At 37.1% G+C, this 27,503-nt stretch overlaps 1 protein-coding gene across 1 annotated transcript in view; it reads left to right on the plus strand.

The window, feature by feature from the left end:
• Nucleotides 1-27,503, plus strand: part of EIF3H (eukaryotic translation initiation factor 3 subunit H) — an 86,482-nt gene that overhangs the window by 43,055 nt on the left and 15,924 nt on the right. Inside the window, exon 3 of the mRNA XM_032701347.1 lies at nucleotides 26,110-26,277. Within this exon, the coding sequence (XP_032557238.1) occupies nucleotides 26,110-26,277 (168 nt within the window). The remainder of the gene's footprint in view (nucleotides 1-26,109; nucleotides 26,278-27,503) is intronic.

The raw sequence follows: 27,503 nt of genomic DNA on the forward strand, positions 1-27,503 counted from the left end.
TTTTTTTTTTGAATTGACTACTTTAAGTGCAAGTTAATTAGACCTTACTCCCAAGAAGAGTAAGACACTAGTAATCTTACTGCAGCTCAATATTGATTTGAAAATTACACTTTATTAATTTATACTTTAAAAATAAATGCATTTTCATTATTTAAGAAACGTTGTGTAAGAGTAGATGTTCTTATATTTATTGATAATAAATATTTTTTAAATTGTAATCAAAGTCATATGATTCTGTATAATGAAAACTAGGTGATAGTTAATTGATCTCATAGCAGTCAAATAGTATTACACGTCCATTCTGCCGAGGAATAGAGATAAGTGGGTTATTAATTTTAAGTAGTAAATGGACCACTAGGTAGTGTTTACCTACAATTTATACTGGGAAAAGAATGTCTTTAGTAGGCTTTTGGAGAAAATTTTAGATGAATTAACTCTAGTCCCTAGTGGTAAATAGAAAGACAAAGAAGGATTGGCAAAAAGCATATCAGTGAGAAATGCAGAAGATAATAGCATATCACTTTTATGTTTACAAGATGATAATTTACTAGTTTTATATTTACTCAGTAAGAGTTACCTAAGTAAACAGACAAAGGTTAAGCAGCAGGGACGATAGAAAGAAATGTGGGCATTAAAATGGCTAAGAATGGAGAGAGAGAAGAGAATTTATACATGAAGAAATAATGTATTTACAGTAGTGGGAGTTGTAACTTGGTGTTACTGGGACTGAAATGGCAGTGGCAAGTAAAAGTTATAAGGCAGGGTGTTGGTTTTTTTAGCATGGTCTTTCTTTTTGTAAAGACAAGGCTAAAATGGGTAAATTAATTTTCTGCATTGTAAAAATTAAATGATTTGATTCAACGCATAAAAAACAGCATTTGAGAAATTTGATGAACTGTCTGGTAAGTGATTATTTTACCTCCGCGAGAGACCCTGAGGCCTGCAAGTTTTTGACACTGAGGGAAATGTGTAATTCCTTAAAATAACTCCTGCTGCTAACCTAAGTAAAGAGAGAACTTTCGTATGGAAACGTAATATATGTGTTCCCTTAGTCGTGCCAGAAGTGCAGATATGGTGTTGCATGTGGGCTTTTCTGTGGCTCCTAGAAACACAATTGCTGAACATCTGACAGCAAAGAATGTATTTGACCATAAATTCGTAATAATCTGTGTTTTGTATGAGAAGAGGGTAGTAATCTTTTACCTTGAAATTCACCTAATCTGAATTTCAATTCTACATTACATAAACGCTACAAAAATCAAAATGTGGGCATCTGTTCTAGAGTGTTTGTTGATTTCTTTTTAATAGTAATTTCTATTTTCAGTTTGTGTCTTCTATTAAAAAAAATGAATTTTTTTTTCCTCAGGCTTTTGTGGACTAATCCTCTTGATATTAAACTGTTACCTTCCTTCTCTAAAATGAACTGGCTATGAAATGTCTTAATTACTTGAGCATTAGGTAGTTCTTCATGTAAAGAGCCAAAGCATATCAGCCCGCTCCCTTTTTGTCAGAGGAACATGCTTTGTATGCTTTTTTAAAAATTACTAAAACTACTTTATCATTGTGTGTTCCATCATGGTAGACAGACAGTATTTCATGAAAACCACATATAAGGTACAGATTACAAAAACTTAGTGTACTGTATAGATGTTCCAAAAGGTGATCTGTCTACATACCAGGAGAGATGTTTGCTTCTATTCAACAAAACCACATTATTTTCTTAAGCAAGAGAGCTGTTTATACAAAATATTGTCACTTCAGGACACACATGAAGTTAATGACTAGATGAATCTGTTTGAGGTGCCATGAGATGGTGGTATGTGTTTCTGGCATACCATACTTACTGGTATTCTGATGTTTCAGACCAGATTTTATTTTAAACATAATTTATCTGAAAACTGGGCATGTAAATAGTGCTCTCCCTCCTCTCCAGCAGCTCTCCCTCCTCCCTTGGTGTAAAATCAACAGGAGAACAAGACCCGAACATTTACAAGAGTCACAGTATTTGAAGTCTGCTCTGTCTGCTGTTTATCATGGGTATATTTTTTCTTTAGAAGTAAGAAGAAAATAAATTTCAGTAAATTACTGTAGCTGGATAGCCTTCATGGAAGTGGAAAAAAAAAAAGAGAAATAGCCAACTTGCTAATAGATTGTGTAATTTGTTATTGAAAAAAGGATACTTCGCAGCTATTAGAAGACTGAACAATATTATAACCAGCTAGAGGAAAATTAATTGTAAGTCATTCCAGAATAAATAAAGCTTGTTGTTCTTACTGTGATACTGAAGAGAGGCAAAAGTAAAATCTTTGGAAATATTTTAACATGTTGTTTTTCTAAGTGTAATTAATTAATTACTCCTCTTTTTTTCCCATGTAATTTGTATAAGTCAGTTATTATCAATGGGAAAAAAAATGCAAACAAACCCAACAGATTTTCTGTTATTTTTTTATAAAATTCTACAAAAGATGGTGAATGAAGTCTGGTAACTTCATTATTCCATGCAGTGGGCAGATTGAGGCAGGATTTTTAAGCATTGTTTTAGAAAAAGACAACTATCTACCCAGTTCTGAAAATTCCACTAGTCTCAGATAATTGAGGGAAAGGACACTGACAAATAGAGTTGACCATCATTTAGTCACACTCAACACCTGACTCTGCAGGCAGAAGAATCCTGCTGTTTTTTAGATGCCTTTTTTGACTTTATTAAATTACGTGAAGGTAACATGCAGATTTTTCTGGTTCTTCTAGTTTTTGTGTGTCTTGGTAGCTGCTGTGGAGGTGGTGGGCCATTGCAAAGGGAGCAGTTTACAAAGGTGGAGGATGGGCTGGGTACTAGCTTGGGAATGTCCCTTAACAGCATCTCACAGGCCAAATTTATTCTATCGAGACAGATCTCCCTAGGCTCACTTTCCATTTATAAAACTATAAATTTACTCTCAGAGAGGGTAGCTAATTTGGTGGCAGGGAAGATCTCAACTGACATTTCACCCCAGAATGAGAAGGTATATGTAATCAGGCCATAAAAAAGGCACATCACTGAAGAGAATTAAGCAACAAATGATAAAAAAATAAACATTTAAAGCACTGTGTAACTAACCTGTTAAATGTTGAAAGTATATACTGAAGGAGATAATTTTTCATTCCCAGTTTATAAGGCAGTACTATGTTATATCCTCACAGAAACATGCAAGTAAAGAGAGGATAAAGTAAGATATCTTATATTTTGCTTGACACAGAAATGACTTTTCAGTGTACAAACTTTAAGTGTAACACGTTTGGTTTACAATAAGGTATTAGCCTTTAATCAAGTTTTTCCTGTGCTTTAGCTGATACAGTCTGATTTTTTGCAAAACTTCTCATGAGTTCTTTGTTTAAGGATATTTTAAACTGTAATTGCACTTAATGTTCTGGTCAGATGGAGGGGACTCTATCTGTGAATGTTTGGTGTTTTGTTTTTTTTGTTTTTGCTTGGGGGGGTGGGGTTTGTGGGTTTTTTGTTGCTTTGTTTTGGTTTTTTGGTTGGTTTTTTTTTTATTAAATGCTGATATAGTTTTTTAAAATCATTCTACTATTTGGATCCTTATGGTACCTCAGCCTTCCTAGTACCCAGTTTAATGAACTGTCTCTGTTCAAACACGAACATGTTTTTCTCTACTGTTTTTCTTGTGTGCCTAAAAGTTGGTTGTCTCAGAGGATTTTTAGAGTAATTTTTAAGCTGCTCACTAATTTTTCATGGAACTCAGTCTTTTCCCATTAATTACATTTAAGTGACTCAGAAGTTGTAAATGGTCCTTCAGTTCCCAAGGAAAAAACCCTCCTTGCTGCAGCATCTGTTTGATGATGTAGCAGGTAAAACACCAGCATTAGAATGGTGGGCCCAGAGGGGTTGCTGTACATTTGCTTATTTGTGTCAAGATACCTGTCAAATCAAAATGTGGTCACGTTGCATTTGTGTGATGCACCAACTACTGTGTTTCCTTGGTTGGGATTAAAATAGACCTGATAAATTAATTAACTTTTATCAAGCTTTCTCATGTGTCCTGATAGAGGAGTGTTTTCTCCATGAAAAATAAGAATGACTTGCAGCTGGTTTTGGACAACTCTTCATAAGCAAAAATGGCTTTTCTTAAAAAAAGTTTAGCAAAATAATGAAAAAGGTGATGGGAATGGGGTGTGTGAATAGCAAAATGGAAGCGAGCCTTTCTTTCAGTATCGAATGAGAAATTACATGCAGAAAATGGAAAAGGCAGACCAAAACTTAGAGAGATAAACTTCCACTTGTAACTATAACAGCTCTTCCCTTGTACTCCAGCCTTCTTTATACTGTCTTAGAATGTATTAAAGCAATAGTATAGGAAAACTATCTGTATCACCTTTGTAAATTGATATGAAGAAATTATCAGTATACTGGTCAAAGTCAAAGGAAAGCAAACGATAGATTTATAAACAAGAAAATATCAAGAGACTGAATTATTTATTTGTCCCTTTATTTTACCTGTACATAGGAATGGCTGTGGTTTAGGTTGTGGTTGACTTCTTTTAAGAACAGATCTAGGATAGAACTTGAGAGAATCCCCACATGCTGACTGTAAGTGGTATATTTAGAAAGCTCTGTGTGTCAGAGCAGATGTATTCCAAGGTGGGATTTTCTGTGCAAACTAAAGCTTGCTTGGATTGACAAGGAAATGAACCATAGGGAATGTCAAACTAAGGAAGAAAGCCAACTGGGAAGAAGAAGAAAATATACTGCCTAGTTTTTATCAGCTGTCCTAGTTAGGAGGAGGTTGAGAGGTTTTGAGAAATGGATAAAAGGTGATTCAGTTGGTTGGTATAAGCCTGAGCTGGTGAAGTCGCGTTGATTCAATAGGAGGATGCTCAAACGTGTAACTTCTCTAGAAAAGGTATGAAGGTGTTCGCTAGTGCTATGAGAAAACTGATGCTGTTGTGATCCAGGCTGAAGGATCAAACTCAATTTGAGGTCTTGATCCTGCATTTGCTGCAAAATTTAACGTATGTTTCAAGCCTTTTAATTGTTCTGCTATTTTACAAGTCTCCTCAGAACAGAAATCTCTATTCTCTGTCTTTCTCTCAAGAAATGCAATTCACAGTTAGAATTTGAATAATCTTTTTTGTGATTCATCTTGCCTGTATAGCGTTGTGCAGAGAGGAAGACATTTTCTTTGATCGTTCCTGTCTTGACTTATTTCATGTACTTGTTAATTGGTCATAGAGTGAAATACAATATGTACCATTATTTCCTCTGCATAATTTGATCCTACTTGACCTGCCAACAGCACACAGAACTGTGTGTATGGGGACAGTGACTTGCATGCACTGCAGGATGGGGAGAAGAATGCAGGATGACTTAAAGTGAGATGTCAACATTTCCAAGTCCTGTAACTCTGCTTGGCAATAGAACTTTTCCAAAACTATTCCTAATAACTTAGTTTTATATAAAAATACTCAAATCAGTAATTCTGACAGCAAACAGCCTGAAGACTGAGTATTAACTCAGTCTTCTGTTGCATGTTTTTCTGTTTCAGACTGGTTTGGAACTTAAATCATTAGAATACTTTCTGTATTGATACGCAGTGCACTCAAAATGCCTGTTTTAGCTGACAAAGCAAATAATTACTCTTTAAACAGCTTTTTACACAGGAAGGGTTTTTGGTGATATTTTGTTTGTTTGGGTTTTTAAAAGAAAATATTTATTTTGGAATTCTGACACTCCTTTTTAATCATTTGCTGCATAAATCCTGTGTCTGTATGTAAGGCACTCTGACTGTAGATTTGTCCTTCACATTCTAAATTTTAGTGAATTAAAGTTTTCAGTTAATGACACAGGGCCCTTGCTTTTAATTTTACAGTATTTTTTCAGTTCTCAAATGTGAAAAGCAAAGAAAGGCTGTACATAAGTACAGCTGTACATAAGTACATTGTTTGATGAATTCTGTAAGTTCTGGATGACTTCAAATTATTGTAATGCTATTTAAGTGTATTTCTTGTGTTTTTCCTAATTAGTTATAGCTCTTGCTAGGGCACACATTACTAGGAGCAGAGCATTTCGTTGCTCTGTCATTTCTGAAGCAAATGATCATTGTTACAGGAAGACCTTTGTAGGTAGTGTTCAATTTAAAAATATTCTTAAAGTTATCTCTCAACTGTTAAATTTTATACTTCAAGCATCCCTGGCAAAGCAAATATTAGGTAACAGAGGTATTTATATTGTGGCCTGGAAGCAACAGTGTATCGATTAAGTTGGATGGCTTCAAGAATGGTAAATTAACCGTAATGTGTAATTTACCCCTTCTTTGTTATTTTATTAGGACAGAATTTTTGAATGATGTATAGTAAAAAAAAAAAAAAAAAGAAGATTGGGTATTTCTAGTTACAACGCTGTTCATTCTAGGAGTGGTTTGTTGTCTGCAGATGAACTTTCATAATACATGTGATTTAATTAACAGCCAAGGGATGGGAGCGGTCCCGACTGTTCCTCTGTGCGCTTGACTCCGTGTTCCTTCCTCCTCCCTTGTACAGGATCTAGCACCTGCATGGCCACAGAGTGAGTCAGATTAGCCTTTTGATCCACTGGATCAAAAGTGAATTGAACAAGTTGATGAAACTTATGTAGCTGGAGGAAGAGGAGGATTGGGTATGGACTGCTCATTTCAGCAGCAGCTGGGAGTCAAGGACTGAGTGTAACATGAAACAGTGTAATTTTTGTTCCCGGCTTACTTACTTTGTTGTCTCTTAACCCAGCAGAGAGTTTATTTTATCATAAAATTACCAAGAGCTGCAGACGTTATTGGTGTGATTTGTTTTAATCTTAGTTAAATATGCAGATAACAGTCAGATACAGTAATTCTGAAACAAGCCTGCACAAAATATTATCTGTATTACAACTCTAGACTTACTTGTCAAATTCTGTAGAAAATCTGAGAAACTGCTGTGACTCATAAAGGCAACTTAGCTGGGTATTTAAGTGATACTTGGCTTGAGATTCATTCAAACTGCTGTGCTGTGGACAAGGCAGCTAAACAGGTAATGATTTCTAGACCCTATAGTATGCAAACTTCCTAGGGCTGTCTGCATCAGAATATCATTTGTGTTGGCTTGATTTTTTTGGGGTACGAGGTGGGGTTTTTCTTTTTTTTTCACACAGCTGCTTTGAGCTACGAAAAGCTTTTGCATCACACTTGTCTTCAAAGTACTCCAAAGTTATATTGCAAGGTGGATTATTTGCAACAGTTATTTGAAACAGAAGTTGGGGATTGCTTGCTTTTTCTTAAATCTGAACAAATGCAAGTTCCCCCTTTGCACCTCGGTTCTCATTGTGTCGAAGGTGGTCCTTCCTTATCCATTCTCCTGGAACCTTTCATCACTTTTCTACAGGGTTTCAAGAAGCAGGACACAAGCAACACCTAGTAATTTTGTATGCTTGGTATTGCAGTTCTATTTCTGCATAATAGACTCTTGGTATTGTGCATGATTCATATCATGACAGTACTGGCCTAGCCATGTTTTCTATGGCCAGTTCTTAATCTCTGTTTTCCCTAGTTGATCACATTACATTCATCTGGTCCCTGTTTTTGTCTCATGTCTTGCATTAAGTACATGTAAAACTTTTCTGATTTTTATAATAAAGGCATTTTTGCAAAGCTAAGTGGGAGAAAAGGGCCCTGTACTGAGCGAGTTCTCTGCAGCATACTTTGTGTTAACGTGTGGTCTATTCATTGAAGAAGTTTGTGTTCCTGTGATGGCATTAAACATCTTAATTGCTTTCAGTTCTACTATGAAATTTTTATCCAAGAAAAGTAAGTTTGGGTGTGGATATCACTTCTTCCTCTTCTGATGAACCAGACACTCACTTGGGTATTTATGCTTCTGATTTTTGTCTCCGGTTTGATGTTAGAATCGTTTAGTGACCAATTTTCTTGGTCACCAAACATTGTTTAGTGACCAGTTCTGTTTCCACTGTCTGTAATGTTCCTACCATTTGTAACACTGTGTAAAATCCAGTCTCTCTTTCGTCAGTACTAATGGAAGTGAATGATAGTATGAGGTGATGGAAACATTTTATTTCCTAAACACTTCTCAGTTTGCCGTTGATTTCGATTTCTCTGGAGGACTGATCTTTCACAGCTGTTGCAAAATGTAAGTGGTTTTTTTCCCTGCTGTGCAGATATCTGCCTTTTTCTAAACTCTCCATGGCACAAAATGGTCTTTTTAAAATGTCACAAATACAAAGCAATTTATGTTGGCATTAAATATAAACATTTTGCTGTCGTTGTTTATGGAAGAAATTGAAAGTTTAGGAGTGAATGGGTAAAAAAAGATAAATATTGAGCAACCTCCTCATAGAAATAGGAAAGGGAGTTACACGTAGTTTATTCCTTATGAAATATCTCACGTTCAGTTTTATGAGTTACTACTTGAAAATACTTGGGACCTTCACTTTTATATAATTGCAGTAACTATGCCAATAAGTCTTTGTTGTTTTGCAAATAAGTTTTGTCAAACGTAATGCAATTGTTGTAAGTTTGCTTGTAGTTTAAAACTAAGGAAAACTATATTTATGTATATATGTATGCATATCTAGTTTTATATATCTCTCTATATGTGCATATATAAATATACCTAGATAAATGGTAGCATATGTGTAAAACTGCCTAAAACCCCCTATAATATAAAGTAATAGGATAGGTTTTAAATAAGATAACTCTACTTTTAGAAATTATTTTCCGCTGAGGGGTAGCGCTGGACATTAATGCATGCATATGGAAGCATAATGTTGATTCAGATGGAAAAGGAAATATTAATTTAGATTGAGGAATGTGTTCCCTATAATCCTCCCTGTTCTCAGTTATTCTTGTTGAGCTTTGCGTGGAGCTTGTAGCTATGGTGCGGGAATACTAACTTCAGTAGCAGATGTGAGCCTGAAGCTTATTACATGTTTAACCAGATGTTTAATTTATCTTTAGGGCAACCTTCTGGTTTGTTTTTTATATCAAGCACTGTGAGAAATAAAATTCAGAATATATTTTAAACATGAATATTTGGAGATAAAGGAACCCTTTTATAACCTGAAGAAACATTGTAGTGTCTCATATTAAATCTATTTTTCTTTTTTAGACTGTATTTCAACAGGATACTTTATAATTTCATATGTTGATCCAATCTGATCTAGACTAAGCTTGCTTGTAAAGATAATGTAACCCTAAACTGACAGAGTTTTCTTTGTTTATGTAAGCTCATTGTTGACTTCTATATTTATTAATAGTTCATGGGATTTGATGTCTTGCATATTTACTGCTAGAATTTGTTTATGATTTTAAATAATCTTTTGGTTGAAGAAGTTTCAGCATTTTCAGTAACAATTGTGAATCTCAAGAAGAGACCCCTTAGGGTGATGCAGTTGATAGTTCTTGAAGGAAATGGATCTTTGGGACACTTGTGTGACTCACTGGCCATTGCCTCTGTGCAGGATTTTAAGTCAGAAATTCAGCTTCTGTGCACCTGCACCTGCACATCGAAATGTGCTGCCCTTGCCATGTTTGAGTTACAACATTGTCCTAAAACTGATGTGTGTCTCGTGTCTGTGAATGAAAATTTTAGTACTTGTGACTTGCAGTTCAGAGTATAACAAAGCCGTATTTTGGGAAGTTTTACCAGTGAAAATTGTAGGGGACAGCAAGTGAAATGTTTATGAAGTGTGTTTAGTGACTTTTGTTCATCAAGCACATTTAATAGTGTGGGAACACATCAGGGACTCTCTCTGCCTTCTGTCTTTTCTTTCATCACTGTATCAGTGCCACAGAAAAGAAATATCCCATTTGCAAACTTAACAAAAACCAGAGTGAATTGTTAGTGAACTTCAACTAGAAGGTAAGCAGAAACCAAGTAAACTCTTAAATCTGACTTTGCAGTAGATCTGAATATTACAATGGAGTCCTGGAGAAAAAATGTCAGACGTTGCAAAATGAAGCACCGATCGAGAGCAATTCTTGCCCTTGAAATGCAGCATTGGAAAGCATGTTGTTTATTGCTCTTGTTCTTGAAAGGAGGAGTAAAAAAGAGTAATTTTAAAACCACTTTAGTTTAAGAGTTTGTGAACTCTTGTGTAATATGGAGCAGGTCTTAACAAAGTCTATTCTGGTACATACTCTGTGGATCTCTCCTTTGTGGCTGTGCAAACGTCTTTTCCCTTTGGGACTTAATTACATAGCCTCCTTCTAAAAGCTACAATTGCTTACATAGAAAAGTAGTATCGGGAGTGTATTTTGTGTATTTATAGCTATCTTTTAAAACAACAGCTGGCTACCAGGGCTAGTGTGTTGTGATCAGCAATTGCTCTCCAAAACACAATTTGGAAGTTGTTTTAAAAGCTAATTGGCGTATCTCTAAGTCTGGGATAGTATTTCTGTTCCTTCTCATGCTTTCAAGGTAATGCTAAGAAAGGAGGCCATGAGGATAGACTTTGATTGCCACGTGGCCTCGTGGCAATAAAGGAGAAAAGGAGATGAGCCTGGGCTCCCCTTCTCCTTTAAATGACAACAGTGGACTGGGCAAAGTTTCAGTTGTTTTATAGTGATCATATAGCACATTTAGCCAGTTGCCAAAAATCTTCCTGGAGGATTGGTTGTCCATTGCAGAAGTGGGATAGTTCACCATGGACTGAGTTATGCCAAGTCCTTAGTGGAAGTCTGGATTTGTGAAACCATTGTGAATTCAGCTCTCCCGCAGTGAGATTTTGGTAGTGCAATTGTCAGTTTGTTGAGTGTTTCTCATTCTCAAGACTCTGGCAAGGACATTTTCTCATGTGGAATCTGCTCTTTCACCTGCTGAAGGAGTGGGACATGGTTTCAAGACCCCTCAACAGCTTAAGTGTAAAAATTCAAGAAAGGTTATTTGTAGAAAAAGTGTATTAGACTTTTAATGTCAGAAATAACTGACATATTTACTGTGCAGAAAAAAATTGTATTGTATTATGCTACCAATGAACATAATCTGTTCGGTGTTTTATGGCTAAGGGCTCTGTGCACACACACTGCAAGCTCTGTGTATGTGTGGATACATTATTGCTCTAATAAGCATCACTGTGACTCACAGTCTTCCTACAGAAAGAAGGATTTTTTTTTTTGGAGTCCCCTTGAGTATATTCTTATCATTAAATATGAAGGAGGTGCTTTAAACACAAATTGTAGTTGTTTAGAGACTCTGAGAATGGTATAAACATCTTTCTTCTAAGGCAGAGTAAATAAACTCCTGACAAAGTTTGCAGATTTCCTGCTGGCACCTGATACTGTGATTGTTACACATAAAAATAAAATAAATTGGGAAATTTAAGATAATTGTTTTAAGTAAGCAGAAATGGATCTTATTCTTACTGAATTGTCACCTTAACAGGTACCTCAAAGTTACTACTGTTCCACTATTATTCTGAACTGTTTTCTGGTGTGAATGTGTAACTGTGGCAAATGGAAATTTTTACTTTTCAGTGAAATACTTCAGAAAATAGCATTCTTTGTAATACCTTACAGAGAAAGTCTTCAGTAGTTCATCTAGTTTTAATTGTAGTTATATTATTAAAGACAATTTACTGATTTTACTGTTGATGGCTGCAACAGAATTTCTCAATTTTTTTTTTAAACGTTAAAGAGAGAACATCATGGTCAGTGTACTAAGATGCTTTTAAATTTATATTTCTTTCTGCCACATTTCCCTGTCTGTTGATCAAAATGAATTCTCTAGGCCCCTCTTTTTAAGTCCTCTTGACATTGTAGTTCAGTGTTATTCAGTCCTTGGCTTTGTTTCCTTTTTGTCCTTTGGCAGTTCTGTGTTTTCATGTTTGCTTACCATATTGAACTGCAGTCGCAAATCTAGGCACAGTTTGTGTATTTTCGGACTAGCTTACCCATGTTAATTTTTTTGAAACCATTTCTGTTACATTTTTGACATTCAGTGAGAGTGGCTGAAATAAATATAATCTATGGCTGTTAACCAAAGATTTTATACCTATTGTGACTCGCGTCTTGTTTGCATTTGAAAAGGTATTTAGGCTGAATCCTTTGAGAATTATATAGTGCTCTGCATAATTGCTTTTAATGTTTTCAATAACTAACAAAAAGATGAATGCAGAATAAAAATAGCTGCTTTTGAAACACAAAAAGTCTTCTTTGATGAAATTTCATTCTATGGTTTGTTGTTTCTAGAAGCCTGTATTTTACTCAAACCAAACTTGGTTTACTTAGATTGCAATATTTTTTCTTCAACAATTAGCAGAACTTCGTGATCCTGACCCCTTAAAAAAAAAAAAAAAAAATTTACTAATAATGTTAAATGTGACTGAAATTAATGTTTGGGGTTTTTTTGTTATTTTTCTTTACCGTCTTCTAACTTACTAAGCTATCTTTTCCAGTCATAGAATGATTGAATAGCGGAGGTTGGAATGGATGTCTAGAGGTCTCTGGTTCAATCCCCCTGCTCAAAACAGCATCAACTAGAACAAGACTGTCCACATGAGTTTTGATTGTCTCCAAGGGTAGAGGCTCTACAGCTTCTCCGGGCAGCCTGTTGTGGGTTTGCTCTTCCTCACAGTTTGAAAGCAAACAAATAAGGTATTTTGTCATATGTTGAAGTTGAATTTCCAAAGTATTTATGTGCATGGATAAGATCCCCCTCAGCCTTCCCTTCTCCAGCTCTCTCAGCTTCTTCTTGAATAACAGATGCCCTAGTCATCTTCATGGCCTCTCCCTGAGCTCTCTGCAGTAAGTCTGTGTCTGTCTTGTCCTGGGGAGCCGAGTTTGGACACAGCACCCCCGATGTGTCTCACCAGGTCTGAGCAGAGGGGAAGGATCATCACTTGACCTGCTGGCAATGCTTTGCCTAATGCCCAAGAACTGCCTTTGCTGCAAGGGTCCACTGATGGCTCAACTGGATGTCCACCAGGACTCCCAGGGTCTTTTCTACAGTCTCTCCAGCCAGTCAGCCCCAGCATGTGCTGCTACCTCTCCAGGGGCAGGACTTTGCGATTCCCTTTGCTGAACTTTTTTCCAGCACGTTGAAGTCGCTCTGGATGTTGGCAGAAACCTCTCTCAGTTTTGTATCATGTCAGAGTTGCTGAGGGTGTACTCTATCCCATCATCCAGGTCGTTAATGAAGATGATGGAAGAGTATTGGACCCAGTATTGACCCCCAGGGCCCACCACTAGTGACTGGCCTCTGGATGGACTTTGCTGCTGATCACAGCCCTGCACCTCGTCATCATTATGTCTTTTATCTGAAGTCTGTTTGGACTGTATTAATCTTGTTGAATTCTTTTTTTTTTTTCTTCACCTACAATCTGAGTTTGTAAATATAATGTAGTTACAAAGGCATTTTGGCAGTCAGTGAAATATGGGTACCACCAAGTGATTCAGTGATTCGTCTCTTCCTCAAATTAAGCTGTTTTGCTTTGAGGCTGTGTACAGAATAAATGGTGAATGCTGTCCCAAGGGTTTGTACTCTTCAGAGAAGCGAGAATGGAAAGAATTGACTTGTCCAGCCCCCATCAGGGAGTCCTTCAGCTGAGCAAGCAGTGGAACTGCAGCCTCCTGCCTCCAGCTCCGATGTGTTGTGTATTTTCTCTTACTCATTAGAGAATTGATTGCAATGGATCTGTCCCTCTGCTTCCCAACTGGTTTCCCATGTAAAAAACCTTCTTTAAGTTTATAACTTCCTTCTTGGCACAGAGCACTTCTTCTGCCTGTTATAACAGGGTGTGAGTTTAGTTCTTGGCTACTTTAAAAGAACAAGCCACACTTAGATATAAAAGTGCTATGTTGCTGAAATATTAGCTTTGGCTTGCAAAATCCAGCCATATGATGTTACAAGCCCTAGAAAGAGGAGAAATTTGCCCTGACTCTGTCTTGTGTAGCTTGATCTAAAAACCCCGAGCTTTATTTTCTAAATTTGCTATTCTTAAACTCCTGTGGGTTTTAGTTTTGTTTAAATTATTTGATATCTTTTTCATTTGAACATAGTGCATGATCTTAAGTTGCTAGGTGCCAAAGACTGCTTGTGCAGACCTTTTACCTCAAATATCTAACCAGTCCTGGTTTTATTGTTCCTCTTGCTGGGCTGTGGAACAGACTTTCTGAATCTGACCTGAATTCACTGTGTCTTTGAGGACACATTGAAGAAGTTATACTAATGCAGGCATTGCTAGTATTAGCCTGGGCTTTAGAAACATGACTAATATGAATGGTGATGCCATTCAGTGGATACCATGCAGTGTTACAGCTCCTAACTGCAGTACTAACACAGAATAAAATGGGGGTTTCTGTTTTGAGTTACCTTGACCTGATTTCCCCAATGGCCACATTATTATCTGGGCAGTGGCGAGAAATCGTTAGCTTGAAATTACTATGGGGGGAGCAGCAAGGGGGACAGATATAGAGGTGGACCTTGTAATAGTGCGAGCAAACACACTCTGTCAGGCTTCTGTGTCTTGTTTACTGTTGAGAAGTTGCCTTTACATGACTTTTTCTAGGTATGGTCACGTGCGTTGACATTTACCTGGTAAATCCACCTTGATTTCTGATTAAATGCATGTTTACATATGGAGGGGTGTGTATATTTTGTCTCTCCCTCTTCTTCCACCCCCTCACATCCGTGTGTCTATATATGTACATATATATACACACACAAGTGAAAACAAGGAAGCAGTAAGTGATGATGATGATGAATCAGATTTCCTTGAGAAGAAAATGGGACCCGCAGTAGCTAACTATTATGCAGGTTGTCCAAGACAAGGTTGGAAGTCTGATATAGAAATATTTCGGGTATTTGGAGAATATTAATGCATCAGCACAGTTAGGCTGGATCTGCCTTGACCAGTTGAAATGTCATTTGGGTGTACTAGATTTTTCTTTCCTCACATCTGTGTGGGAAGCCTGAAGACTGAACCATGCTTGTTTAAGTAGTGCAGTAGATTCTTTTGTGTTAAAACAAGGTCTGGCATGTGTGTGTCTCCCTTTCATGGTTCTTGTGTCAAAATGGTGCAGTAGCTGCCAGTGAGCTTTTCAAAATCCTACCTACTGGCTTTCCATGGCAGCTGTGTTATAAGCTGCTCACCCTGTGTTAAAGAATTATATTGGAGTTATTTAGAAGTCTGTGCTGTTATGCCTGGAACTGTACACTTTTAAAACCTTAAGTACCTTAATATTCTTTCACTAATTAAATGTTGCGTATGCCAATTAATCGATAGCTGCTGTGACAGCAGTCACGTAAGGAAACAGTACAATGATGTATTAGTGATGTTCTTGAACATTTCCGTGTTGGAATTGGCATAAAAACAAGGTTTCACCTAATGAAGCATAACATGCTTCCTCAATTGATTACCTCCAAAATTCTTCACACACTGTTTTTCTTCTAACACCACTGCATAGCTGTATGGGATGAGATGTGTTGAAAATTTGGATGTCATCGGTTCTGGATGAAGAATTTTTGGTCAGAATTTCCTGTCTCTCATCACATGCATCTTGCTGCCTGCTAGCATCCATGGCCACTAAGTACCTTCTTGAATCTCCAATAGGTTGCTGATGCCATTACCTGTCATATCGACGGTTACATAATATTATACGTAATATATAGGGGGTGAAGGAGGCTAGTTTTCACATGCAGGAAGGGACTACCTCTACCAGAATTTGATTTAAACTGCTGTTCCTTGGTGCAACCAACAGCTTCCAAAATGATTGTGTCATGACTGTTGGCTAGGAGGACTTAATTCAAAAGCATAGGTTTTCATGAGATCTGGAAATGTCATCTAATTACAGTAATTTAGGAGCCTTTTGGGTAAATTCTTTCACAAGGTTTGAACCGTTGGTTGTACTCTTCCTCCAAAACTGAATTTTTTCTTCAAGCTCCCTAGAAAATGTTAATCATTGTCATCTATTCATGAGCCCACCTAAAATCAGTTTCCTTCATATTGTTTCACAAACTCAAAACTATCCTGAAGAGAATTGAGAACAGCTCTTGGTAGCCAACACGCTACAGTAAAATACAAGTGTAATGTGTACCTCTTATGAATAATTTAATGTAATTTAAAAAAATACATCTGTTTGATGTACTTAGTTATGGCTCTCGTTAGGCATCAGCTCTGTATGGATCCATGGCCTCCACATGTGCGACACAAACCTTTCACTTCATCTGTAGAAATCTTTAGGTGTAGGGGTTGGTTGCTTACCCTTTCGTAAGCCAGCATGTTAAGAACTTTATGTGTTAGAGTTAGGATAGTAAAAGTTGATTTTTTTCCGTCTCTTTTAAAGAGCTGCCCAGTGATAAGTGATGTTGGATGTGTCTGTCAGCCAACAGTGGCTGGATCTATAGCTCAAGAACTAAACCAGCAGGGAAGCTGTCACTCTTGGATCTGTCTGCAAGCTAAAGAAGGGCAAAGATTTCTATTGTGGCAGGGATTGCAAGCGAGTTTGACTTATTTTGTGTGAAAGTCAATGCTTGACAAAGCAAATGTCTGGCCTGGAATCTCGTAGTGGAGAGATGTTTTCTCATGTGTCTACTGAGTAGGACTTTGCCTGGATGCTGACTTATTTGTACTTGTGTGAATTAAAGTTATGTTGCTCATGGCTTGAAGACTTGGCTGAGAGGGTCGTACAGCAGAGATCCAAGTGAAGCTGCCCTTGGTTGGAGCTTTCCTACAGTTTAATCATTGCTTTCTAAGTGGGTCGGGTGGGATGTCTCAGTCTTTCTTTGTGTCATGGAGAGTGACGTGGCTGCTGTTCAATGGGATGTGTTACTCAGAGGTGTCAGGTGGAGTTCTAGGAGAGTTTTAAGAGGTATGCTGAAAAGTCCTTGTAACATTGTGTTCATCTAGGTTTTAGACAAAGCTCTTAATTATTGGTAGGGCAGAGAATGAAGTGCTATTCCTACTGAAAATAAAGAAGTTAATGTGGCATTTTACAGCTGTTTGCTCAGTGAGTAACAGCACCTGGACTAGATATAAAACGGGTAGACTTTGTAAAACTAAGAAGCAGGAAGCCCAGTGCTGAAGGCAGTCTTCTTTTTTTTTTTTAGCAAGTGTACTTAGTGTGTTTGAAAGCTAGATACTTCTGTAATTTTGATTCAAAGGACGGGTTTATGGGGGCAGCTACCATGTTGTTCTTACTTCACTGATTCTCTCTGCCAGGTGTTTAACTGTGTTATCCCTACATGATGGGCTGATAGAGGTCACAGAAAACAAATAGTTTGTGTAACCTTCAACTGAGGAAAGAGGCTGTAGCAATGATTTTTCTTTTAATGAATCTTGATTTGCTATAAGGACAATTCAGGAAAATTGTTGTATGGGGGCTGTGTCTGCCTTAGCATTCAGACCACATTTTGTGAGCTTGAAACTTCAGAATAGTGTGAGAAAGTCTTGAAAACAGACCTGTGGATATTCAATACCAAGCCATCAGAAAACTACTTGTTTCATTGTGTCTGGTAACAGAAGATGGGTGTTTTGACTTTAAGTAAGCTGTTGAGGATGTCCCTCCTCTTCCCACTGCCCTTTGAATTTCTGCAATGCAAACAGTGAATGGTACAAAATAACCAAACTTTGAAGCTTTACAAAGAAGAGAAATGGGTTTTTTTTCTGCATTTCAGGGAGAAGTGAGGAATTTAAAAGACCCCAAGCCCCTTATGTGAAGTTGTCATTTTTCTTCACTTATTGAAAAGTTTTTAACCAAATGAGACTGACTTACTTGTGATGTATGCTGTATGACATTACTGAAAATGGAGGGATTGCTGAGTTGTTTCTATTTTGGTGTCTGTCCCTGTTCTACATTCAAATTGTTGAATATGAAAATCTGTGTTATATTAAAAAGTAAAAGTGACCGTGTAATTCATTAATCTTTAAACATTTCCAAATTTTTCCAGATAATTGAATAACCTTTCTGAGTATTTATGTAATATAAAATTTCATAAAAATACATTAAACTGATTGACATTTATGTAGGAAAAGAGTTAGAGTTTCACCACACAGTTTTGTGTTATTCTGTGCTTAATAATTGCTTTGTAACTGGGAGAACTAAGGTGGCTATGTTGATGTTCTGTAAAGAAAGAGCTTTTACGTATTAATGTAGCCTCACTGGAGGAAACAAGCAAAAATCAATGGCCAGTAAAGAAACTTAAGGAATCTTACGGAACTTTAAAAAAACTCATTTTGTAAAGGACGTGCTTAGTTAGATATGAGGTTACAGCTGTTTTTTTACCATGCTGATTCCTTTTCATGCCTTTAATCGTACTTTGCATTTTATCAGCTGGAATGATACTTATTGGACAAAATTGGTATAAGTAAAGGCTTCAAGGTGCTGAAATTCGTGGGAATACACTCCTAATAGAAAACAGTGGATGCTTTCATTAGGCATGTGATGTTTATTAGGAAATGAGATAGCATCTTCCTGCTCTTTTACAAGGAAACCAAGAATTAAGTTGCCCATATGGCATTTTTAGTAGTACAATTTACTGCTGTCATGACAATATAGGCTGAAACTTTTTTTCTTCATAAAGATTTCAATCTCATATAAAATTTGTCTTCAGTCCATGTAAAAATAGTAGTGTAATAAGCCAAACGAATGCTTAGATAAGAATAATATTTACCTGCTGTATAGGAGAAGATGGGAGGATTAAGTGGTGAGTGTTTGTAAAATACTGTGAAGATGGGGCTTTCTAGATAAATGCCAATAAGACACTCCAAATATATGACAGAAAACCTTCAAAATATGTTGCCTTTTCTTCTGGCCATTGCTTCTTAAAAATCATTGCCAACAAAATAGTTGAATTATATTGCTTGATTTCAACCTCAAGATGCTAGTTTAAAATGGATTTCTGAACTAAAGCATGCTTTTTGAAAACTCAAGTGTTTTAATATTTCTGAAAGGTAGTAATATAATGCTTTTATCCTTTGGAACAATGATGGATATTTTAGAACACAATTTTGCAAGTTACCTTGGCAGTTCTGCCTGCCTTATTTAGAATCTTCTTGAGGCTTTGGATGTGTTGGTGTGTTTATTTAAAAACAGAACAAGTTTCCATTATCTTGAGTTGTGTTGAGAATTGTGTGGTCAGTGAGATTTATTTAGCTTGTCCAAAGGCTTATCTGAGTGTTTGCTCATGTGTTAATAAAATGATATAATAGCTTGATGGGTTTGATTGCCTCCTAATTCAGCGGTTATGTGCTTAGACCAAAGCCTTAAGCTGCCTGTCAGAAAACCCTGGGTGAGTGCCAGCACATGTGCAGGAAGTGGTGTGCTTCCATTTGCTACTTTCTCGTTGTCTTGTCACGCACATCCCCATGCTCCCCATTCTCTTGCTCTGAAAACTTGTCCTCATCCTCCTTTTTTCCCACCAGCCACAGAGCTGCCCTTTCCTACCTTGCCCTGCTTTGGCAGGAGCTGTGTCCTTGTGCTGGCCTGTGTCTTGGAGCCACCTCTGCAAAGCAACAAGGTGGTGATGGGCAGCCACTGCCTGCCTTGGTGGCGTGTCCCGGACTCCAAGACAGTTACCCCTGTCCCTGCTGCCAAGGCTCTGGTCATCAGCTCTGGTGGGGACTGTGCTCGGGCAACTGCTGACTAAGCTGGTAATAAATAACAGTCTGGAGATACATGCTTACACTGGGGTAAGTATCTCCAGACAGAAGCACTCCAAATGTTGTTTTTTGTTTTTCTTATGCTCTGCTACTTTTCACTGTTCACCTACTGATTGTGATATATCCTCTGGGTGTCCTATACTTTTTTCTGTAGAGCACAATTAATATCACACAGTGCTGTCGTAAAACCAACATTGAACTGTGATCAAGGTTAAAAATGAATGAGTTTACTGAGCATACATAATGAATTGTTACTTAAGAGTTTTTCCTCTTCTGTTTCTCCCCTTATTTCTCATAAAATGAAGGACCTTTTTGTTTCAGAAAAACATTAAGACACTAGCAAATCCTGAGTTGCTGTAATGAGCATTCACTGAGAAGATGGTTGTGCTTGCTCTTACTAGAGCAGTAGTATTGGTGGCATAGATAAGGGTGATTGCTACAGATGTGCATTCAGTTTAACTCATAGCCCATAGAGAAAATGCAGATTTGTGAATGTGCAGTTTTTCCACCACAGTTACTAACTCATTAGAACACAACAGTCCTTTAAAAAAAATTTAATATTTGGCCAAATGTTTTCTGCCCTTTTTTTTCATCTTTTAGTTTAACAGTTAAAATGGAGTTGAATTAAGTCTTTTGCCTCGCTTTTGTTTTTGTGGTCTTACGACTGACTATAACTCTTGGACTTTTGCCTATTTTCAGGTGATTTTTTCCCATCCAGCTTCTCACAGGCCCTGGTCTGCTTAGCTTCCAAGTTTAAAGGAGATCAGGTGCTCTCAGCCCGGTATAGCAAAAGTGCATAAAATACAGTACTGTTTTGTAACCCTGACTTGATATTTCAGAGGAGGAAATTAATATTATTGAGGAAGGCAATATTTACTTTAAATTTTAATTTTTTTTTTTTCTCCCTGAATAGGAGAATTGTTGAGTTACTGAGCTTGTGCATTTGTCTTGGGAGAAGTGTGCGTGTGAGGTGGTTGGATATAGATAAAAATCTGCAAGTATTTGTATGCATATGTGGCACATAGTTTAGCTTAGGAAATATATTTCAGCAGTATCTAAAGGCTTTTTCAGATAAAACATTGCCTCTGCTGGAATTAATTGTGAATTCTTATTTCTCTTTGCCCATCCTTTTTATTTGTATTTTTTAACCAGAACAAGTTGTTTGTGGTATTACTTATATTTGTATCTTCACAATTGGAATTGTTATCAATAGATGAAGTTATTGTGATTCATAGTTTTTTAGACAATTAATTGAGATTGTGTGTGGAGGGGAACAAATTAATCTGTTGTCTCCATAATTCTCTGTGCTAAATTAAATTAAATAAATCAATTTTCCTTCTTTTCAAATGCATATGCTGTCTCCTTGAACTAGCATCTGCTAACTTGGGTTAGTCATTGAAGATACTGTCTGAAGCATACATGTGGTTTGGCAAAGTTAATATGTATAGAAAAACCCAAATTTTTTGTGCTGTGAAGTGTATAGCACTTGTTCAGTACGCATACTACCACATGGTAGCACTTCAAAAGAGACAAATTACTGCCTTAAAAATACTATCCACATTAGTAGTGGTGCTATAAAAGGGATATTTTTCAATATAGCTGTTTTTCAATATAGTTTGACCAGATTAACCAAAATTTACCACGTTCATTTTGCCAGTTAAATTCAGAGAAGTGTTAGTGCAGAAGCTGGGTGCTGGCTCTTCTAATGGATTGTTGCGTACCATGGAAAGTATGCCTAGTCCTGAGTAAATTTTAGGTAGTTTTAGCTGATCTGTCTTCTGGGTGTTCAACATTCTGCAAGGAAACAATATCCATCTTCAGGTTTGAGGAGACTGTTGAGGGTGAGGGAGCAGTAAAGGTCCACCTTGTTCTTGAACCAGTGACTTGCCCTTGTGAAGGCCTGTGCACCTTTTGCTGTTTGAGCACATAGTGAAAGGACAAATTCGTGCAACGTGAGTCAAGACAAGCATTTAACTGTGAAATGCAGACCGAAGGCTACGCAGATGTTGGTTGTTGCCTACTTTGTGCAGGGTCCACTGCAGTGAGCTGGGTGAGGAGCAGCGTAAAACCAGTCAGTCTGTGGCTCGTAATACTGGGTACAAAGATCTTCCACTGGGGTGGGCCTTGGCTTTTTAGGAGGCATGTTGGTTGCTACTCTTGAAACCAGATTTCTTAAGGCATATCAACTTAAAGTATGTTTTGGAAATTAAGGCCTTGAGCATCTGAGGTGTCATCAAATGTATTGCCTCCAGGCCACCTTTGATCAGGGTCTCACATGTCATAATGTTTACCGGCAATCTGAATGTGCCCGGGTGGAAATGCATCTCCTCTGATGGTAATGGTAACTATTTAAAGACTAAATTCATCAACATGCACATTTGTATGTGACCACATGAGAGGTGAATTCTAATGAATTGTTTGTAAAGAAACAATTATTGATAAGTAAACTTCCATCATATATCAGGTTACTGCAAGAACACTTGTTTTGGAAGTGTTTTAGGAATAAGCTGTTACTTCAAGAAGGTTGTGAATTTGCTAGTTGTTGTGAAACTCCAGAGTCTTAGATTTGTTTGCATTTTAAAATAATCATATGGACCTTTTTTCAGTCCCTCAACCTATTTGACCTATTCTTGAATCAGGTTTTCAAATAGTGAAGTTATAGACCAAGGATATTCTAAGGTATAGAAAACATGGCTGAATTGTCCCAGTGTTGAACGGGTCATCACATCAGTGCTCGGTTCTTGGCCTCGTATCTGATATATGATATAATTTTGTTGGGTTTTGTTGGTAACATAGGGTATATATCTCCTAAATGTTAAAGCCCTGACAAAACCACTATGTTGCCAGTACTTTTTAGAAAAAAACCCATGTCTTTGTTATTTTAGTATTTACTTTAATCTTTTATATTTATTAAAACAAATTGAGTTCGGGGGGAAAAATACCCACCAATCTACTGTAACAGGGCCTACCATCAAGGTTTTTCAGTTGAGGCATTTTGCTAATACAAATACACACAAGTCAGTCATATTCAAGCAAAATACCGATATTGCATAGTTTTGCACTTTTTCTGCTTTAAACAAATTATAGTAACACTTTCTAGCTTCGTTAATCCTCCCCCATTTGTTTGCAAACTAACAAAATATCACCCTTTTAGAGGGAGGAGGGTGTTGGTTTTTTTTTTTTTTTTTTTTTTTTTTTTAATAACAGCAAAAGAGAAAATTCTGTTAAAAAAAGTCCACCCCAGAAAGGTGCACAGGAGGTGCCTGATGGCTCAGGAGACAAAGGTTGTGCATTCTCAATGCAAGCAGCACCACCGAGAAGTGCAAACACAACTGTGGGGTTTCCTTCTCATAAGGACACCCCTGAACAAAGCTTTGCTTTAAGATGTAGGTACGCTGTTTAAATGTAGGGTAAAGGGGGGAAGCATCCTGGTCTGGTTGTTCCCTGCCCTTTTCTTTGCTCACCTCAGTTCTGGGCGCTCTCAGACTTAGTGGCACTTTTTAGTGGCAACATTGCAGTGTGACTTGGGAAGGACATGGAACAATGAATTTATTAGAAAAAGTGCATGACTGTCCCAAATCCTTGCAGATTGAGGACTGTGTAGAAGAAGGAGTGAGCTTTTGCCCAGTCTCTGCAAAACTTCTAGGTAGAAAGATGATGTTCTGCATATTGGGCAAATGATGTAAAGAAACAGTGTAATGGTATCAAGAAAAGCAGCTTGGGGGCTGTTATCCATTTGTGCGAGTTGGCAGCTTGTTGGAGCTATCTAGCTACTAATACATGTTATAAAATATATATGTTTGGTTAAAAGAGTTTCCATTTCTCCCTGGTGGGGACTGCATCATGTTTTAATTTCTGCAGTTGTTTTCCTAAGGCAAAGATGTTAGCTATTGATGCTTTATTGGTTCTTTGACATTTTTTCCACTATTGCCTTCATTATCATCTAACTGCTAACAGTCATGAGAGGAGGAATTGCTGAGTTGAAATCTGGGTGGTTTTGTTAAGTCCTCTTTCTTCTGGACAATATCTCTTACATCAAGCTCAGTTACATGTTTGTTTAAAAAAGAAGTTATCCTGGAACTTGGTTACCAGTTACCTCTCAGATGAACACTTTAAGAGTATGATATACCTTTATTTGACTCAAAAAAATCTGGAGGTTTTCTTGGGTATTCCCACTCTTCAGTATTGCACTTTTCAAGGGAGGAATTATCTGGATGTGTCAACCACATGATTTCATTGGAATCTATATCTAAGTATCTTTTCCCCATCATTACATGACCACCCCTGCTTTGGCAATGTCCACAATTACAAGAGAATTGCCACTGCAAGGAGTAGTCTAGCTAAGCTATCTAAAAGTCCACATTTCATTTCATTCTTACAAAATCTTTTATCTCTTTCAGCTGCTTTTGAAAGTCCTTTCTAGTGTTTCCTCTTTATGGCTTCATTTGACTAGAAAGGATCTAACCATAATTTCATTTTTTAGCATGTTGCAGCAAGTCATGTGAAAAACAAGTCTTTCTTTCCACACAGATAATACTTTTGAAAAGCTTATTTTAACCAAAATAATTCATTCTAGCTACATTTAATGACTGGATCGTATGCTTTTTCAATTAAAAATTGTGGTCAGAGCAGGATTCTTTTAGTTTGTTCTGGGAGGTCTGTGTTCTGAGGTCTGCCCCCAAAAAATCAACCAAAACCTTTTAAGTTTAAGGACTGAGCTTCTTGACAAGCTGGATCTTAGCTTTGCTTTTGAGAGAAATGTTGAGATGCTGAAGCATCGGGGCTGCTGGATGAGGAGCTTCAGACTGACCACTGTTTCTGGACATTGTACAGTGAACTTCCTTTGACCTGGAGGGGAAGGTTTCATTCTGACTTTGAAATAGCTGTTAGATCAGTTCTGCAGGCTCTGCTGAAGAGTGTGGTGCATCTCTAGATGGGCCTTGGTTTAGAAGCAGGCACATGGTGCAGGCCTTTCCTTTGCTGGCTGAGTGTTAGGGACTGAAGCTGGGGTGGGTTTGCTGTACTAGTTTGTGGGTGTTGTATTATCATGGTGCCCTGGATGAAACACTAATTCAAGCCATTTCTATTAAGATACTATGAAGTAGAATGCAATCACCAACATATGCTGATAGAAGAAGTCTGCAAGGTTTATATAAGTGTTTATAAGTGTTACTTTAAAAATACAGTCAGTCAGATATGGCAGTTTAAAGAAAAGGGCCAGAGACTGCAGAATGTAGTTTGTGTGTAAGGATGGTGATAAGTTGGAAAAATATTTGTCGAGTCCTGAAAAAATGTCTCCTAGTATCTTTAATATGTTTGGATTTTATTTCCTTATGAAAAAGAATGGAGTGGAGTCTGAAAATGTGGCACATTCTGCCCCTAATGAATTTGTGTTGCTTTTTTATAATGAATATCATGTTTTCATCTGCGCAAGGAGAAGCCTTAAAAAAAATTAACAAAAACAAATGCATAAAGGGTGTGTGTTTTATCTTTGTAGTTTTTGCAGCTGCAGACAAAACTGAAGGATTGTGTAGTGTTGTTGCATTTGATTTCCTGTTGGTTGGCTCTGAGCATTGGTTCATCTGATAATCACACTGAAATCTGTTTCCTTAAGTTTAACCAGCAGGCCCTGTGTCTGTCTGTTCAAAAGGTCTGATAAGTGATAAGGTGTGTTTCTCTGCTCAATGGGATTATGTTAAATATTCCTGAATAGAATTCTGTTCCATAAAGGTGATCTGTTTGAATGAAGCATTTAGTAGGAATAAAATTTATGTGGTTGATCCAATGAAACGTTACAGCTGTTGGTGTAAAAAGTCTGAAAAAAAAAAAGTTGTCATCTTTTTAAAGTAACTTACTGTATATAGATGCGTGTGTATTATATACAACAGTATGTACATACACGCATTCTTTGTATTTATATACATCTAAAAAGAAGAAACAGTGTTGAAAAAGAGGAGATAAATACAGTCAAAACTATCTGACAGCTATCACTGGTCCCTCAAACTCTTAACATAAATGTAGGTTTTTGTTGTGAAAAAGACACAGATAGTTTATAATCTATTTCTTATACTCATGAAATAATTCTCCTTTTGATTCCACAAGTTAATTCCAGTCAGTATTGCAACTTAAATCACAATATGTCTTTGTTACTAATTGGTAAAATGTTACTGCTTAATGAAACCCAGTATAATTTTTTTTTTATGAATGAGCAAGGTAATGCACACTGTAAATGACGTGTAACAGTTTGTTGATCACTTTAGCAATTAAATGCAGCTGAAAAAGTCTGCTTACTCAGGCTGGTCTTACTCTCATTCGCTGAGGAAGCTCTGGATTTAATGAAGACAGTCCAGCCGAGTAAACAAATTTATGGGCAGTTGCAAAAATGAAAATAAAATAAAATACAATTTACTCATTTAATATCAAGCTTTCTCTCTAAATAGTACAAATTGTGTAAGTTTACTTCTAAACATACTTTTTATTTAATCTAGTTCAATACCAGATGGAAATGATGCGAAGCCTCCGCCACGTAAACATTGATCATCTTCACGTTGGCTGGTACCAGTCCACGTACTATGGCTCTTTTGTCACTCGTGCCCTCCTGGACTCTCAGTTCAGCTACCAGCACGCAATTGAGGAGTCTGTAGTTCTCATTTACGGTTAGTATGAGGTTTCCTTTATTATTCTTTTCCCTTCTTAATATTATTACTACTATTTTTGTATTCTGTCTTTTGCCTGTAAGAGTAGCCTGGCAGGCCTTTTCGAGTAAATACCAACCCTGTGTCTACGGCAGCCTCAGCAGCAGCTAAGTCTAGACAGGGTTTTCCTTCTTCTGTTATATTTTTCTTGCTATCAGAGCCCTGATGTGGTACGTTTTTGGAATGCTGGAGTAGCTGCTTCATTTTTATTCCTTCATCTCCCCTCCCTCGTGGAAGGGGCTGGTGGAACCCGACCAGATGTCTAACAAAACCCCGCTTGCTAGCGTGTCTGGCTCTGTACGTGACTGACCAATCATCGCACGAATTGCCAAGTTTTTTTATACCTCTGACAGAAGCATACAAAACCTGGACTGTTTCTTAGCACAAAGATTTTTTTTCTTTTCTGCCTATTTAATGGGTTTCCTCAAGCTCTCCAGACCAGATGTTCTGTGCTGTATCAGAACGTAGGCAATTTAACAGCTTTATAGCCTCCCCCTCCCCAACACTCACAGTTTGCCATATCTGGCAGACTTGCATATAGTTTCCAGCTGAGAAGTAAATGTAACGTCCTGAGTATCTGTCAGAAAAAATACTAATGAATACGATCAATCTTATGAGCTGCCCCAAAATTGTTTCAGTATGTTAACAATTGGATTACAGTAAAGAACAAGTTGTTAAAGTATACTTATATTGGCTGGAAACATTGCATCATCAGACCTTGATGAATTTTCCACTTGTTTCAGTCTATTTTGGTTTTCATTTTATCACCGATTGCTAAAAGTTTTACTGTGTTAAGTTTCAGACAACATGAATGTTAACACAGCTTTTATTCTCATGTTGGCATGCTTCAGCCGTTATCATGCTGCAAGTGTTAAGCTTCTTTGTCCAAGGAATGTAACAGGTTTGTTTAGAAAATTTCCCCCTAAATTCAGCAGAGTATGTCAAGGCAAAAGGAATCTTTTTATATACCAGTTACATTGACATACACGAAGCAGCATGGCAACTTGATCTGAATTAGTTATTGCTACTCTAAAATTACGTTTCTTAATATAAAATATAGTTTAATGAATATTAATTTACTGCATAATAGCTGGAAGGAAAAATCTTTATTTAAATGAAGTCACTGTTACGTAAGTTCTGTGGATAATTCATATGAAAGAAAAGAAAATGTGAATTGGACTTTTAAT

This window comes from Chiroxiphia lanceolata, chromosome 1 (assembly GCF_009829145.1).
Source record: "Chiroxiphia lanceolata isolate bChiLan1 chromosome 1, bChiLan1.pri, whole genome shotgun sequence".
In the NCBI taxonomy this organism is placed as follows: Eukaryota; Metazoa; Chordata; class Aves; order Passeriformes; family Pipridae; genus Chiroxiphia; species Chiroxiphia lanceolata.